Genomic DNA, 16,027 nt, shown 5'->3' on the forward strand with positions numbered 1-16,027 from the left:
AATCTGGTTATCGGTCTTGAACATCACCACGCCCTCTCACCTGGTGTCGCCACGTGTTGGATTATGGACAAGGCCATTCAGTCAGGGGTAAACATGAGGAAGAGGAGCCTAGAGTCCGCTTGATCATTACAAGCGATGTATTCTTCGGAAAATTGGGTCAAGCGCGGAGTAATCTTCAGCCGTGGACTTGTTGGGTCACAAAATTACTGTCACGCAATCACGATCACGTGATCTCTTGCAGAGTAAATGAGGTTTGTGAACTTCAACAGCAATTGATCAGGATGTTTGGATAAATATATAGGGCTAAATGTAATTGATTAATGCTATGTAAAATACTGCTCAGGGAGCGTTTATGGATGTGTCAGCGGGTACTTGTTGCATAGATAGATTGTAAAGTCCGTGACTCACCGAGTGTAACTCGTGCGCGTGAGGGTTGAGCGAAAAAAAAACATGGTGAAAATACTGAAACCGGTGTGAGACGACGGATGTATGAGATGTGGTAGTGGCGCGTACCCATGCTGGGAGGAACTGGAGGCTGCAGGAAGTTCTGGTTGCAAATTCTGTGGTTGGCTTGAACTTGAAGCTGCCGACGCTGTGGCGGCATTTGTTTGTCTTCAAGAAGTCCCTGCGAACATTGAGTGACTGACACAGTCGAGATTTCCTGCAAGATTCGTGCAGTCAGTACTTTCAATCATTGTCCCATCTCTGGGCAGCGAAAAAGCCGGCGATAACGAAGGGGTCATCCTTGCGCTTGTATGATGATAGCGAGCCGTCGAATACCTTGGTTTTGATGTCCTCCTCAATGCGTGAAAGCCGAATCCAAGAGCTGGCTAATCCTTGACAGCTTCCTCTTCAAATGATGGAGGAGCTGCTGTGACTTCAAGTTGGAAAGATTCCTGCAAGACACATGAATGCCATTGCTCCGGTCAGCGACCTATACAATAAGATTTAGCATTAATGCAGGAACTCAAAAATATATGAACATGCCTTGTGTACCCTTGCAGCTAATGGAATATTCTTGCAAGTGCCACGTGCTACATCCACGAGCGCAGCATACTAATGGTTGGGGTCGGTAGACGCCAACAGCCTCTTGCCTCGGCGACATTCCATGAGCCCACCTCAGTGCTCACTTGCTCATGGACTGCAACTGTAGCTTGTGAAACGCTGTTAAATTTAATGTCCGACATCGCAGCCATGGCAGGCACCCTGATCTTCACTAGGGCGCTGTTTCTCAACGGATATGCCAGTATAGTGAAAATATAGCGTAACCTAGTAAATATCAACGAGTCAATAACAAATGGTGCAACTGCAAATAATACATCCATCCGTCATCATCCGAGTTGCTGTCAGCTTCGCAACCCTCGCATCACTACATGAAAGCATGCGCGTTATATATCGGTGCATCAGATTGTGGAATGGGCCTTGATATTACACATAGAAAACGAACCCTAATCTATACACCCATCTGTCATTGTCACTCTCAACTTGACCCGGGGAATGACGTCGATTTCAAATGGTCCTGCATGGGGAGTGATCGTGTCACTGAAAGCGTGCGTGTTGATCGGTGCTTCAGGTCGTTGAACAACGCGGAAAGACCACAAGCTTAGAAGTGCGAGGTACAGCATGCATGGTTATCACTTGAGCCTGAAAGTACATGATAAAAGGATGAATCGATCGTTACTGACTCCGATTCTAGAATTTACGTAATACGCTGGTCTTTCCTATACTCATGAGTTTACAGTCGGCCTTGGAACGATTAGCTACGTACCGTGCCAACAACACGCGCGCTTCGCAAGATATATTTCGAAATGGACTTCTAGTGCTTCAGAAAAGCGGTTTCAAAAAGTTGGGAGACGACGGCAAGCCATTCCGTAGTCGTCCACGTCTGTTATTTGAACTCAAGTCATTCTGGTGTTCCTGCAGGCTGGACAACCCTAGAACAATTGACATTAGCCTCAATAGACGTCGGACGACTTGATATAGCAGATGTGTGTCCTTTTCTGCTGTTCTAAGTACTTACCTCACCCTAAGCTCGACCCCATTTCTATATAGCAATGCCTCCAGCTCATTGCCGACAATTTCCCCAACTCCCCACGCGTCGACTGTCTCATAGGTATCCGAATGGAAGCTACAGAGCCTCCAGAAACAGCCCTTAAATACTACGCTGACATACTTGAAGCCGACTCCGCCAACGTCGTGCGTGCTTTCATATACGTGTCTTTCGTGTGCTTACTCTTACTATAGGCAATCTGGAAGCGACGAATATCAGTCCTGAGGAGAACAGGAAAGGTGGAAAAGGCCCTGAACGAACTCGTGCAATTTGTGGACACTTTCTATACGGACGTTGAAGGGTGGCTAGAACTCGCAGACATCTATGCGTCGTGTAACCAGTGCGTCTTCATTTTATAATACCATCACACGTCCTATTCATTTTGTTTGCTCCTACAGATATGATCACTCCTTCCAGGCACTCTCACATGTTCTGCTCCTAACGCCCCAGAACCCCTTCTACGTCCTTCAAGCCGCTGAAACAGCATACACCTCAGAAGACTTTTCCCTCGCTATCAAGATGTTCCTCACCGTCGTAGACATGACCGATGCTGATGATTCAGAACAGCTTTTGCAAGAATCCACACCTCTCGGGATCACTGTGCGAGCGTGGTTCGGCGTGAAAACTCGTGCGTTTTTTATCTCTGCAAGGGCTGCTTGCTCAGTCGAACATCGATGTAATTTTCTAAACAACAGTGTGCTCGTCGGATAGCACAGAATGCGAACCTCAAGTCTTCATCAAATACCAGTGCGCCGAAGAACCTAGAGTTACTAGATGAACTGGCCACAGAGCGTCTTCGAGTTGCGTATTCAAGTTCGGGTCAGAAGGGTGAGATCGCGAAAGGGAGGCAAGAAGTTTTCGCTTGGGTCGCGACTCCCCTTGCGTAGGCATGCAGTTGATTTCCTTTCTCTTCTTGAGCTACGTCCAGTCCCGTCTTGTTGGCATTTATGATGTTCACTTAGACATGATCAAGATGGTCATCAATGTACTAGACAAATGCTGGAGGTAAATACTATGATAAAACTGAACGAGAAGTTTCGGGCGAGCACGCGTAGCGCCTGACCTGAGACAGGGATAAGCTGCACACAGGGATGGTGAGTTACCTCGCTGCGACTGCACTGTAGGTGTCCTCTTGTCTCTTCTGGTGTGAATTTGAGCCTGAACGATGGCTTCTGAGTCCAAAAGACCGACTCCGATGTACAAATTTTGAGGTCATGTGAAGGCTGTTCGAGATTTCATCTTCTGGTACGACGATGTCCAAATTGTGGGTAGTTCGTTAGACGGCACGATGTGCAAGTGGAACTACAATACAGGGCTTCTTGTCGGGAAAGTATGGAACTTTGAGGGTAGTAGAGAATACGGGATATTTGGGCACTACTAGTGGTGCTCTCACCCGACGGGGAGACGATTACGTGCAGGGGGCAGGACGGAAGCGTTCAGCCGTGGAAGATGGAGAGGTAGATGAAGGGAGGCACAAGTCGGAGGGGGTCATGGCAAAAAGGTGGTCTCCGAATCCTAGTGGATCACTGGATACCATTCCAATTCAAAATGCGAGAGGTGAGATAGGACCGATGACGAAGGATCCGGTGCTTCTCTTGTGCTCTTATATCAGGCAGAGTGAACATCACAATTTGTATTCGAGAACCCGGGCCTGGCCAGGGTGGTGTGAGAGAGTTTCAGGCTCCGAGGACAACAGGACAACAGTGATATTACAACACTGTACATACACCAAAACAAAACACAGGTAGGTACTACTATCAGTACTAGTCAAGGATGATAGGCACCCAACTCTGATTTAAGATAGCACCAATAGGTTGCCAAGCGCGTACCGTACCGATCTTCCTAAAGGTCTTTGGGCCCACTTTATTCACCACAATCCAGCGACGAACCGTCTGAGCTGGTTCCGAGGTGACATCCACAATCCAACAATCCCCCATTTTTGGAGGGCTGCTACAATGAATCCATGCCAAGACGACGAATGGCGTCCTGTGGCCTTCAATTTGGAAGCATAGAACCCTCTTGTTCCACCCCATGATCTCACTACCATAGGTCAACTTTCGCCCAAAGTTCATCTCCCCCATGAGTTCTGAATAGGAACTCGCATGAAGTGCGGCAAAAAGTGCTTCTTGAGAACCTTGAATCTCATTCAGTGCGACCATGTCTGATGTCGCCAGGCCATGCTGGAGTTGTTGTATAATCGGATCTGTGTTGCAACCATTGGCCGTCAGAAACCAGGTACAGAGGGTGATCTTGTTCATCTCTCCTCCCCCGTCCCCAATGTTGATACTCATCCCCATTACGCATCCTACAAATCGAACCGCAATGTGTAATCCATCGTCAGCTATCTTCATATCCTTCTGGTTGTGGTGGTGTATGGTTTCCGGGTAGAGCCCTGCGAGAGCAGCCCCGGGAAACCGTTCGTTCCAAAGATTAGGGGCTGTGATGTGGGGCATCCAATGTCTTCCATCTACTGCATCGGGCTCCGGAGAGTCGTGTAGCAATGGCCATACTCTTCCTGACATTATGGCTTTTGTCATTGTGCGTCCCCACATAGATTCAAGCGCTGCAGTGCTCGAATTGCGGTCAGAGGCTTCAGATGGATTAATTGATACCTTTCTCCTCGTCACTGAGCAACCCATAGAGCCCCAACAGGCGGTCCACGGGGATACATAGATTGTCTGTGACTGATTTGCCAGATGAGGCTTATCAGGTTCACGTGTCCGTTCTGCTCGAGTTCCTCCTTCATCTGGAAACGCAGGTTCCGGGTTTGCCAATTGCGTGGGGCAGAAATGACCAATTCCTTGCCTGGATGAATGAAGTCGTAATCGGTTCCGCCTTGTGGTTTTTTCAGAGAGCCGTTCCGCAATATCTTGTGGTACCAGTCCAGTAAGCGTCGTAATAGATCGACGCGCAGTTCTTGTCCATCAGGGAGGATATGTTTGTTTGGCAACAAAAACTCCTGGTACGTCCACACTCTCCAGAACCATTCATCTCCGATGACAGCATCAAGCACTGCAATACTTTCCCAAATCCTCGGTGCATTGTCTTGCACGGAGGCATTGGCATCCATGATATTGCACGAAAGGTCCACAAGTTGTGCGTGTGCCAACGGGAAATTCAAGTAGTCGCTGGGCACCACGAGGCAGGCTGTTGCGCCGCGATAGTAGTGGTTCATTTTCGGAATCTCGACAGCCTTTTCTTCGTCTGCCTCTTGACTGTTGCTTTGGTTGATACAAATGGCGTCCATCCACATCCATTTAACCCTGTTATCTGCCTTGCAGTATGCCAGGATCGTGTCCCACTTTGCGGGATCTGAAATAGCGACGGGCCATTCGATACTGGGCAGGATCATCTGGTGTTTAATTTCTCCCCACACTTGCGAAACCACAAGATAAGGTGGAATGGTATGGCCTGTCTCCCGAAGGTATGTCTGTTGATCCTTCAAAACCTCATTCTCACAGTCATAGAGTCGTAGTGGGGCTTTCGTAAGGCTGTGATGAGCGGATGCACAGCGTTAATTCGATAACAAATCCAGTATGACCATCCAGCTCTCACATATTTTCCCTCAGGTCATGTTCCTCGCTGTTCATTCCGACATTCAAGCCTCCAAGTCCTGCATCATCAGCTGACTTTACTTCGGCTGCTGCCTCAGGGCCTGCTCCAGGCTGAGATCTGCTACCTGTGTAGTGGAGTGCCTTCAAGTCCAACTGACTGTCGCTTTCAGTGACCAGGACAGGTTGAAAGGTCTGCGGGGCCTCTCGGAATGTGAGTAGGCCAAGACTTCCTTCCTGCAGGTTGTTTAGTACCCATGAGCCGAACTTATGAACATCCTCTGCTCTAGACTCGGACTCTGGATCCATTGAGATGAGTGAAGTGTGGTTGACCTGGTCTATATGTCAAAGACATCCGGGAGTATGAAATTCTAACCCATACCAGAATGCAGCTGCGCGTTTGGGAGTTGAGGAATTGGTAGGCACGATCAGGGCTCCGTCAGTCCGTGACTCGGAAAAATACCCTATGGAGTTAATGACGAGTTTTTGACTCACCCCCACCCTCGAGGGGTTTTTGATACCAGTTTTTAATAGTTTTTGACATACTCAAAAATAGGTTTTTCCTGGTCATTTTGCTACGGGAGCGCAAAGGTCCACTGTATAGGCCCCTACAAAGGTGTTGGAACTGTGGTATACTGTTATTGAGGCGCCCTGTTCATCTCTTCCCCCGGCTTCTCTGAAGCCTGACTATTGGTTTTGGGGGAGGCTTATTTTGGTCTATGTGGCAGGACAGTGAGAAGGTGACGGGACGAACATGTCAATGTGACCTCAAGTGCATTATTCGGTGCTACTTAGGTACTGCCATAAGAGCTCAACCCTATCTGGAAGTTGTGCGAGGTTCGGGGGTGACTCAATTGTGTGTCATTGCGCCCGACGCTGTCGAAGAAGTTCATAAAGTTTGCAATTATCGAGCCGAGTGAATTCTTCTCAATTTGCCAGTTCATCAGTCCATATCTTAACTATTGTTCGGCATTTTCAGATGCCCTTCCATGCTTATATCTCAGAGAGTTGATAGACTATGTTCCTGGGATCAAATAATGATATATTAGAGTTGAAACGTTGACGGCTGGCGCTGAGCGCTGATGCTTGTTTATATATGGCTTCTGCTGTGCCTCGACCTCAGAATGCATCCGTATCGAAGGACGAGAATGAGAAGAGTGAGAATGCACCTACTAACGCTAATGTACAAGTGACTATCAAACCCCGATAACCATCATCATTGAACTGTTCAGCTATCGACGCCTTGCCATCATGTTGCAATTGCTCCAGGTAAGAAAGTCATCTCTTTGCACCAGTATGAAAACCACTCGTGTGCGGAGTGGAAACACCAAGACAATTCTGTTGTACGTGTTACATAAAGCGTATGTGATTGAACGGAAAGAGAAGTACATGAGCATGCGTTGGTATAAATAGGCGTTAAGGCAAATATAGGTAAACAGTAGTGGTGTCCAATCATTGTTGATGACGTCTTTAAAATCTGATGATGCGTCAGTGGTGTCTGCGTAAGCCATGCTTACACAGTATCATCCTGACACGCCTGACCATGATGACCACCTATTTCCTTTCTATGCCACCTACACCATACAATGAGCACCGCATCACGACAGTACTATAGTATCCCTAACATCTCACCACGATCAACCGTGCCTGCTCCCTTGGCACCGCCGCCCCCCTCGCCCTCCGTATCTCGTTCTGTCCCATCGATCTGCGTGTACGATGGCAGAGGGCCATTTTAGGGCTCGTACATGAATTGCGCGTGGTATATCTGAGAACATCACGTCAGCACAACGACCGTACGACAAAGAACGTGCTCACAGACTTGTTGATTCATATCTTTCAATGGGCAGTGATGACACGCGTAGACGCTCATTGCAGTTTCTCGTGCGCATCTCTCATTCCTGGTTGGAAGGCAATGAAAGCGCGTGCATCTAATCCTCCAATTTATGCATGGTCTTCACAGACTCCTTGTGGTCGGAGGAGACGTCATCGAGGCAGTATGGAGTCCAATCCTGTTAGTAGAAGCGAATGACTTCAGGAGCAAGGAATTCCGGGATGGTCCATCCTCAGGTGTTCCAAGCACTCTTAGCCAGTGCGCCAGACTTGGGACGAAGACCGAACGTCTGAGAGATAGACTGTGAGTGCTGAAGGGTGATGCCAGGCGGACGAGTAGTTCACGTGTCAACCCAGGGCCAGCGAAACCCCGCTTGATGAGCTACTTTTCAGAATGACTGCAACTTCATAAGACCGATTGCATTCAACTTGTACATGATCTTGTGTTGGATGTCGTGCAGCAGGCTGCAGCTGCTCATTCCCACCCCATCAATAGAATGACATGACATACGGAAGTACGTCGTCACCGTGTCTACGATGGGCTCTGTGTTGAGTACAAGTATCTGTGGCACGAACGGGTAAATCAACTGCTTGCCGCTCTGTGCTTGTGGTTGCCATGTTGTAGTCCGCGAGAGATACAGTTGCGGGCTAGTAGCATGAAATACAGGGGAATGATTGTATCAAACCGGGGTCGCGGCAGGGGCCAATGACATGATGGGCAGATGAGAAAATGCGCGTGGTTCAACTGCACTGACTCGAAGTACACATAGCACAAGATTTATAGACTTGTAATTGCACAAACAATTAATGCACATATGCATAGTTGTGCAAAGTTTGTCAAACAATCTACTCCCGTTGTATGACAGCTAATAGCCCGAGGCCTCCGAGAAGCGCATATTTAAGTTGCGGGAAATCATTCTGCGTGGCATGATCAGCGTTATCGGGCATGAACGAGAGATGCATGAAAAACAGGCTACTAAGTGGCACGCGTATATTCAACTAGGATGGTGAAAGAGGCTTACCATGGCAATCGTCACGTAGCCAATGTACGGAAGAAACCTGGGGATAAAGTGTGAGTGAATTGGAGGTGTAGTTAGAATATAAGAGATGTGTCAAACTGCACAAGCTCTGCCTTCAAACAGGATGGGAATAAGGCGAAAAACACATACCCGCGAACTTTGCCAATGATATGTCTTCGGTCGAGCCATTCAAGACCCTGGTAAAGGTCAATGTCATCAACATGATTGTTGTCGCCTTTCGTGAGCATCAGTTGATGTTCCCCCGGCGGGAGTTTGAGCTTTGCTAGTCTGGGGCGGGGTATAGTTGTAATTAGTCATCGAATGTCTTTCCCGCAACGAACCACATACGGCACACTGGAGACACTCACCTGTTTTTGATGATGGGGTTCTCCGTAGAATTGTCAAATAGGATGAAGACATCCCGGGTCTCCAGGACGCGGTGCACGATGGGTATTTCGGCGCCAGGGATCCTGTATACTGTGATATCGCCTGTATGGTAGCGTTGGCCTGGGGGATTGGTAAGGAAAAGAAGGTCGCCACGGTAAAACGCTGGTTCCATCGAGCCACTGTAAATATATGATAAATAAATACGCAGAATCCAGTTTAGCGTGGGGAGAAATGGAGGTTTCAAGTTGAATGCCTGATCGAGCGAGGATCGTACATACCTGAGGACAACGACAATTGGAGATTCTGTGTTCAAAATCAGGCCGAGGCCTTTCCATAGCATTAGGCCAGATGCAATGACGGAGGTGAAGTTGAGAATTTGGAGCAGAAACTGAAGGAACAGAGAACGATAGAAGCATATGGGGTCACGTCAAGGACACGTCGGCACAAATGAAACAAAAGACAAGTCAGTACTCCGCAGAATGATTGAAAACGCTAGGACGGACGTGTCGGAATCCTAGTCGACGGAACATCTTGAGCTCATTTGAGAACATCACTACCGCACGAATAGGAAATTGGGAGAAGACGACTCGACAAGTTGTAACTTATAAGTACTGTAGTCTGTAGCTAGTCATAACCTTCAAAATGGAAATTTGTGGCTGTGCATTCTCTGGTACCTGTATCACCACTATCCTTTGCAAATCCTTTGCACTAGTATACTGATGAATCCCCGCTGTCGTCAGAGTCTCTCCTAGGCTTCCATCGAACAACTTATGTAAAATAAAAGGAAATCTGTTTCAGTGGATCCCAACTGTAAGTCCTGCTAGTCTCGTTTCGGGCGTTTTAATGGGGCGGATCCATTTGGATTATCGCTGTTAATTCGAGGCTCATCTAACACCCGTTTTGCAGATATGCCAGCATCTGAAACAGCGGCGTTGTATGTTGGTGATAAGGATGGGACAAGAGGAAGAGTGGAAGGGGTACGCTGTGAGCTTGACGGCCGTATCCACGTGTTGGAGGTGGTAGCAGCAAGTGGTGAAGTTTCCTTTGTCGACGTTCCGGAGTCAGGAACCATGATAGGCAGTGTCTTATTCGGCTGTAAATTGACGAGTTCAGTTGGTTGTGAGTAAAACACGAATCATAGTAAAATATTGGTGTTTGGGAAGTTTGGTGAGGCCAAAATACACGCACCTTTGCGAGTGTCTGCACAGTAGATAAAACAACGAGGCAAGACTGTAGACCCTTCAAACACCACTGCCTTTCAAGCCAGGAGAGGAGATAACGATTCCAGAAAGCCTTGAATATATGGCTGATATTTTCATCTAATGGATTTGGAGCGCGGGAGAGATGAAGGGCCCAGTTTTGACATGCATATTTGAGAGCTTCCGAAGCTGATTGACTTCGTTCCTGTACTTCGGTTGCGAAAGTTACAAAGGCACTCATAACATGAATGATCTTTCTGTCTGGTGGAAAACGAGATTCCAGCAATGCAGAGTTAACGTTGGAATGGTCCTGATGTCTTAACGCGAGGAACACTGGAAATATCAAGATATCTGGCAAGGTCCTGAACTGCTGGATTGCTTGGAAAGCTGGCAGTGGTGAAGATTCTGGAATAAATGTATGCTCGCTGATTGTTTTCAATGTGTTCGAGAATTCTTCCATTGTCACCCAGACAGAGGCCGCAGGAGTCGCCTGCCAGGTTTCACCATCAGGAGTCTCCAACCAGTCTCGCCCGCCCTGGGTCTGCAACCAGTTTCTTCCGCCCTTAGTCTGTAGCCAGCCTCTTCCATCCGAGGCACGCATACAACATTGCAGCCAGTTTCGGCCATGCTTGGTCTCCAGCCAGTCCCACCCGTGCTTGGTCTCCAACCAGTCTTGCCCGTCTTGGGTCTCCAACCAGTTTTGGGCACCAGGGGTTTTCAGCCAGTCCCTCCCACCTAACGTCTGCAGCCAACATCTCCCGCCTTGCGTCCGTAGCCACGAGTTTCCCCCGTTCGTTCCCAACCAGTCCTTCCCACCTTGCATGCGCAGCCACTTTCGGCCGCTGAAACTCTGCAACCAGATTTCCCCCTCTTGTGTTAGCAACCAGGCCAGTCCACCATGGGTCTTTAGCCAATCCATCCGCTTCGTGTCATTTTGCGGGTTCCACTTCGAGATTGACTGCTGAGTCGGCGCGTAAATTTTTTGATTGCCCGTAATCTGCACCTTGTCTCCGATCTCCGGCAAGCTGTCACCATGATGGAACACCCAGTCTACTCCTATATGCGACGGACGGTCACCTTTCCGCAGCTCGTCTCCCCTCTCCTGACTTTTCAGCCAGTCTTTCCCGCCCCGACTCTCTAGCCAGACTGTTCCCAACACGGTTTCCAACCATTCCTTCCCCGACTGACTTTGCAGCGAAGCCTTGCCCTGCTGAGTCCACAACCAATCGTTCCCACCCTTGGTCAGTAGCCAAATGCTTCCACCTAAGGACCACAACCAGCGTGTCCCAGCCCAGATCTGCAGCCAGTCCTTTCCCCCTTGAGTCTGTAGCCAGTCCTGCCCCTCCTGTGTCTGTAGCCAGTTCTCCCCACCCATGGTACACAGCCAAGTTGTCCCTCTCGGAGTTTGCAGCCAGGCACGCCCATCCTGCGTCCCTAGCCAGAATTCTAAATCTGGACTACGGTCCCCTCGAAGCCATAGTAGAGCAACGAGAACTGATAGTGGCTCTGGTAGCTGAACGAGGAAGGACAAAGATTCTTTTAGTCTTTGGGGATCTTGAGATTTCATAGTTCGGCTGTGCTTCTTTAAGTCTGACAGCATATCCAAGAGGGCTGAGCGTTCTGGAATCTCTTTCATCATCAAGCGGAAAGAGGAGCGAGCGAGTATGGAGTGGGGTAAGAGGATGTCGTGTACTTGAGGAAGGTTACAGTTTGAGGGGTCGGAAACATAGTCACGAACGGACGAGTGATAGATATTCACGGGGAGACTGCCGTCCGTAGGGATATCCATGACAGAGCGTAGTTGCACCAGTGCTGTCTCGACGTCCCTGCCTAGGCCAGGGCCAAGAAGTTTTGAGAGTTGTGAAATTGGTAGAGGATCTGCGAGGGCAGCGACGATGGACAAGTGTCGGTATGCCCGCTTAGGGTCGGCGCATGTGGACAGGATACGGTCATACAACTCGTACACTTCCGTTCCTGGTAGCAATTCACTCGCCAGATCCAGCATGACTTGAAGCCGATCGCGGGGATCACTGTCTCCATCATCAATAAACTTCATCATCGTAGACGCCACGATGAAACGTCTGCCCGCTCGGCTGGCCAGCCGCTCAAGCTCATCCCTTGACGGCTGTGGGAAATCAGGATGGCGACTTTGGAGCTCCGTGAAGGAATGATGCAAGAAAATATAGATGTCCTTGTCAACATCTGCACCATCTAACGAGATGGTGGCGGCAACGCCCTCTCCAGAAGTTTTCACAGGTATCTGGCACACCAACGGGTACACCTCGGCATTCTGAAATGCTTTACAGATATGCGATTCCGAACGACTCGTAAGCAGAATGTGGACCACAGGGAGATGAGGTTCACGAAGAGCCCGTGCAAGGTAAAGAATGAGATCAGCAAGCTCGGTTTCGGACGTGCATTCATCAAGAGCGTCGACAACAAATGTCAAAGGCGGACACCCACGCAGTCTCAATTGAAGCCTTCGGAGAGGTTGGATGAATAATGCTTCCAACTGGTCGCGAAGAGATTTGTCAGGGTCTAGAAGAGCAGGATTGTCCCTGATAGTTCTGTTGACATCATTCCGGACGCTGGCGAAATTGCTGGCAAGCTGGTAGACGAGTGTCACAAAGAAATAGCCCGTGGTGCAACGTTTCGTGTGTTTTCGTGAAAAAAAGAATGTTCCCGCGAGCCGCTTTTCGACATGCGTTTCCTCTGTCACTTTTAAATCTCTCATCGTTTCAGCCACAGTGAAAGCAACAGCGGACTTTCCGACGCCTGCCGTGCCATGCAGCCAAATGAGTCGACTCTTCTCTTGGTCGTCTAGTAATCTGCGGATGTAGTTGAGAAGGTCCACTCGGGTCCCTTGTAAACATTTGGGGTGGGGCCGACGTTCGCGAGAGTCATATTCAGCACCCTTGACGGCGACCTGGGACAGCTTCTCCCAGGTTCCTTCAAACGATCCTGAAACTGTTGAAGAGATCAGAAATAACGGAGAGATCAGAGGTGGAAATACCAACAGTGATCTTGATTCATTAACGATGACTCGTGTGAGTCGTGTCACAGATTATGAACTGGAACTAGTTTGCGGAAGTGCTAGTACTGTCATTTAGAAATCATGCGGGTTAGTTACCTCGAGGAACGACGTACTCCTACGAACGTGTTAACAAAACCTTGAAAACGATGATTTGGTATCAGGCGGTCTGGCAGTACTACTAATTGTGTTCGATACTCATGAACTAGGGCCTGGGCAGCGAAATAAGAGTCAAAGCTGTGGAAGGATGGATATCTCGATCTATTCCGGTGTATATCAGCGCCAGTGAGGCTGAGGAAACACCAACTCGTCTGTAACATAGGTTGCGGTTTGGTTGCGGTATGTCCTTGCTGTACATGATGCTGTGCTACTAGTTCCTGGACCCGGTATACCGAAAAAAATCATCTGTCCAATGATCGCTACCGGCTCGCTCCGCTCGCGGTCCGCTCGGTTGGCTTGTTTGGGCAATGTTTGGGCAAACAATTTCCCTTTCGTTGAGGGGCTTCTGGTTCACATCTACGTACCACGAGTTGTACTTCCTCTTTCCCTACTACCACGCAAGGGTCTTTCTGCAGGGAAGTGTGAGTAGTCTCGATACAAGCCTGCCTTCTGTGTGATCATCACACTAATTTGCGATGTCTCCATCATCATTCGTCTATTAGTTTGTATATCAAAAAACATAAACAGCACTGCAGGATAAAGCACGAAAGCGAAAGACTGTAGTAAGTAGGTCGATGTCTGCGTCACTCATCTATTAGTCTGTAGGATAAAAACAGGCAAGTGCAAGGTTGTGGTAAGTACATTAATAAGATGGTTGAAGGCGTCACCTTGAATCCAGCCTGAGATAAAAGTACATGCTCAAATGGCCAAGGAGACAAGATTACAGTAATGATCCACGACCAATCCCACACACACCAACGCTGCGCCGTGGCGACTTGCCTGCAGTACAATAAGAGGATGTCAGAATCAGCTCATAGTTATATCACTTCAACGTACCGTAAATTTCTTCCAGCTGTCTCTTGGATCATTATGATCAAATGACCATATGTGCCAGAGACAGAGGAGGAAGGGCGCAATGACACTTATCACGTAGAACGGTAGGTGCTGGCCATTCAGGTACCCAGCCCATAGAAGACACACAAAGAACGTCACGTCAAATACGCTCAATGCAAGACGAATGCCATCGCCCAGACGGACTGCCATGGACTTAACTCCAGCCTTTTCGTCGTCCTTCTTGTCCTGATATGACATAATTTACACTGACATTTTAGAGTAGAACTAAACGGGCTAGTCACCTGACACGCGTAGATAATGTCGTAAAGACACGTCCAGCTAGGGAGGCACCGTTAGCTCCTCGGAGACAAATACCTTTCTGGCACACTTACCAGCACGACGCGACCCCGACATTCAGGATCATGCCCCAATCAAACTCACCCGTAATTGCCACCCACGTGAATGGGACGGCCCAGCTAACAGCAAAACCTGGGAACTAAATAAGACGGTACACAACTTTCAATTGCAAGAAAGCCATACCAAGGTACAAAGATGGCCAATATATCCAGCGCTTCATTAGCGGATAAGTCCCACCACATGCTGGGAGTCCAACAAGACCGAGTAATAGACTAGACTAACCTGTCAGAGAAGTCTCGATATTTTCTGAATAATCTACTCACGCTGTAGGGCCAGCAGTTGAGAACATGTAAAAGATGGCAGCAACGAGCACGATCAGAAGAACTGAGGCCTCTGGCATAGTGACAGCTCCCGACGCGATCGGTCGGTTTTTTGAACGTTCTGATCGAACGTTGTCAGGCGATTAGCGATGATCAGAACGGAATCGACGTACCAACTTTGCGATCGAACTCGCGATCAATCATGTCATTTATGACGCAACCTGCACTATGTACCAGTGTGCCTAATAACGCATAGAACAAAGTGTTCATGACAACTTTATTCATGGGTAATGCTACATGGTATGATGCCGCCAGCGAGCCCCACGCTAGGTACAATAACATCAGCCGACGAGTAGTGTCCCCCATGCATTTTTCGGCTTACCGAAAGGCCAGAACGTGGAGTCAGACCCCACTGGAAACAAGTGAAGCCTGGTGAGCTCGAGCAATGATCTTGCCTTGGAGGGCATTTGTAATGAGTGTGCAAGGGGGAGAGAACTGGAGTGGAGGACCACATCAACCAGCCGTACTCATTTTATACGCCTACGTGAGCAATGGAACAACTTACAGCTGTGCCGTGAACGGAATAAAAGTAGGAATTGATACACTTCTCAAAACTTCTTTTGGCCCCGGCCAGAGCCTCCGACTCGGATTCGATCCTGATGCTTGCCCCAGAGTGCTAAATGGAACAATCAGAACACTGTGATTGGTGTAAACAAATTGAATCATAATATTGCAACGTTTGCACTCGGCTCAGGATCGACAGGTAATGCAGAAATCCATACTAAAAACCATTTTCAGTATGAGTACTACTCACCTGCGGGAGCACATCGGTACTAGTAACTTCGATGCGTTAATGTTGATATCAACAAAGTGCGCTTCGTTATGTTGTAAGTGGAATTAAGGAACGAGTCTCAGCATTGCAGACAGAACCGCTATTGTTGATGCACGGATGTGCACGTGCGACGCGACGCGGAGTATGATTGTTGGTATTCCAACACGGACGCTTATATACTTGTTTCCTTACCCTTTTCCCTCAGTGACTTACACGAGACTGAGGATACGTTCCGTTATCACTTACACGCCGCCTAAACACTAACGATATTTCAATAGATTGACGTGTGTCTAGGTATATAGCAATACAGTCACTTACACGAGACTCGTGTGTCTAGTCTTTACAGCTATGACATTGATGAACGAGTCTAGGAACAGAATAATGTAAGTGCGAGACAGCGTGCAAGGTAAACTGTACCGTACTCAGGTATGTCCTTGCTGTATATGCTGCAGTGCACG

General features: G+C 48.4%; 5 protein-coding genes across 5 annotated transcripts; 1 reads left to right on the top strand and 4 right to left on the bottom strand.

Moving 5' to 3' along the window:
• The first annotated feature begins 1,710 nt into the window (after positions 1–1,710).
• Positions 1,711–3,114, top strand: F5147DRAFT_705757 (TPR-like protein). The gene is made up of 6 exons (XM_041437956.1): positions 1,711–1,859; positions 1,924–1,988; positions 2,053–2,196; positions 2,245–2,390; positions 2,449–2,668; positions 2,746–3,114. Exons 1-6 carry the CDS (start codon positions 1,730–1,732, stop codon positions 2,935–2,937), a joined length of 897 nt encoding a protein of 298 aa, XP_041290501.1. The 5' UTR covers positions 1,711–1,729; the 3' UTR covers positions 2,938–3,114.
• A 624-nt stretch (positions 3,115–3,738) lies between these two features.
• F5147DRAFT_705760 (uncharacterized protein) lies at positions 3,739–6,168 on the bottom strand. The gene is made up of 3 exons (XM_041437957.1): positions 5,606–6,168; positions 4,712–5,541; positions 3,739–4,676 (listed from the first exon to the last, which is right to left on the bottom strand). Exons 1-3 carry the CDS (start codon positions 5,908–5,910, stop codon positions 3,814–3,816), a joined length of 1,998 nt encoding a protein of 665 aa, XP_041290502.1. The 5' UTR covers positions 5,911–6,168; the 3' UTR covers positions 3,739–3,813.
• Positions 6,169–7,953: 1,785 nt separating this feature from the next.
• Positions 7,954–9,556, bottom strand: F5147DRAFT_278679 (uncharacterized protein). The gene is made up of 6 exons (XM_041429004.1): positions 9,341–9,556; positions 9,116–9,225; positions 8,819–9,016; positions 8,601–8,738; positions 8,454–8,490; positions 7,954–8,349 (listed from the first exon to the last, which is right to left on the bottom strand). The coding sequence occupies exons 1-6, from the start codon at positions 9,386–9,388 to the stop codon at positions 8,278–8,280; spliced, it is 603 nt and encodes a 200-aa protein (XP_041290503.1). The 5' UTR covers positions 9,389–9,556; the 3' UTR covers positions 7,954–8,277.
• Positions 9,523–13,420, bottom strand: F5147DRAFT_278706 (uncharacterized protein). Its single transcript, XM_041429005.1, has 4 exons — positions 13,184–13,420; positions 13,054–13,129; positions 10,026–13,003; positions 9,523–9,930 (listed from the first exon to the last, which is right to left on the bottom strand). Exons 2-4 carry the CDS (start codon positions 13,067–13,069, stop codon positions 9,658–9,660), a joined length of 3,267 nt encoding a protein of 1,088 aa, XP_041290504.1. The 5' UTR covers positions 13,070–13,129; positions 13,184–13,420; the 3' UTR covers positions 9,523–9,657.
• Positions 13,421–13,623: 203 nt separating this feature from the next.
• F5147DRAFT_278831 (UbiA prenyltransferase family) lies at positions 13,624–15,291 on the bottom strand. Its single transcript, XM_041429006.1, has 8 exons — positions 15,120–15,291; positions 14,911–15,063; positions 14,741–14,858; positions 14,601–14,689; positions 14,453–14,549; positions 14,363–14,399; positions 14,064–14,306; positions 13,624–14,006 (listed from the first exon to the last, which is right to left on the bottom strand). The coding sequence occupies exons 1-8, from the start codon at positions 15,202–15,204 to the stop codon at positions 13,926–13,928; spliced, it is 903 nt and encodes a 300-aa protein (XP_041290505.1). The 5' UTR covers positions 15,205–15,291; the 3' UTR covers positions 13,624–13,925.
• Positions 15,292–16,027: the final 736 nt, after the last annotated feature.

Source organism: Suillus discolor (genome assembly GCF_016758755.1).
Source record: "Suillus discolor strain FC423 chromosome Unknown F5147scaffold_44, whole genome shotgun sequence".
Taxonomy (NCBI): domain Eukaryota; kingdom Fungi; phylum Basidiomycota; class Agaricomycetes; order Boletales; family Suillaceae; genus Suillus; species Suillus discolor.

Coding starts and splice junctions, on each gene's coding strand:
- F5147DRAFT_705757 (XM_041437956.1), top strand. CDS start 1,730: ATGAGTTTACAGTCGGCCTTGGAACGATTAGCTACGTACCGTGCCAAC. Junction 2,391..2,448: donor ATCTATGCGTCGTGTAACCA/GTGCGTCTTCAT, acceptor TTGCTCCTACAG/ATATGATCACTCCTTCCAGG. Junction 2,669..2,745: donor CTGTGCGAGCGTGGTTCGGC/GTGAAAACTCGT, acceptor TCTAAACAACAG/TGTGCTCGTCGGATAGCACA.
- F5147DRAFT_705760 (XM_041437957.1), bottom strand. CDS start 5,910: ATGGATCCAGAGTCCGAGTCTAGAGCAGAGGATGTTCATAAGTTCGGC. Junction 5,542..5,605: donor CATGACCTGAGGGAAAATAT/GTGAGAGCTGGA, acceptor CGCTCATCACAG/CCTTACGAAAGCCCCACTAC. Junction 4,677..4,711: donor CAGACAATCTATGTATCCCC/GTGGACCGCCTG, acceptor TGGGTTGCTCAG/TGACGAGGAGAAAGGTATCA.
- F5147DRAFT_278679 (XM_041429004.1), bottom strand. CDS start 9,388: ATGTTCTCAAATGAGCTCAAGATGTTCCGTCGACTAGGATTCCGACAC. Junction 9,226..9,340: donor GTCGACTAGGATTCCGACAC/GTCCGTCCTAGC, acceptor CTGTTCCTTCAG/TTTCTGCTCCAAATTCTCAA. Junction 9,017..9,115: donor CCAATTGTCGTTGTCCTCAG/GTATGTACGATC, acceptor ATATATTTACAG/TGGCTCGATGGAACCAGCGT.
- F5147DRAFT_278706 (XM_041429005.1), bottom strand. Junction 9,931..10,025: donor CTGTGCAGACACTCGCAAAG/GTGCGTGTATTT, acceptor GTCAATTTACAG/CCGAATAAGACACTGCCTAT.
- F5147DRAFT_278831 (XM_041429006.1), bottom strand. CDS start 15,204: ATGCCCTCCAAGGCAAGATCATTGCTCGAGCTCACCAGGCTTCACTTG. Junction 14,400..14,452: donor GTCGGGGTCGCGTCGTGCTG/GTAAGTGTGCCA, acceptor GTGCCTCCCTAG/CTGGACGTGTCTTTACGACA. Junction 14,007..14,063: donor ACAGCTGGAAGAAATTTACG/GTACGTTGAAGT, acceptor ATTGTACTGCAG/GCAAGTCGCCACGGCGCAGC.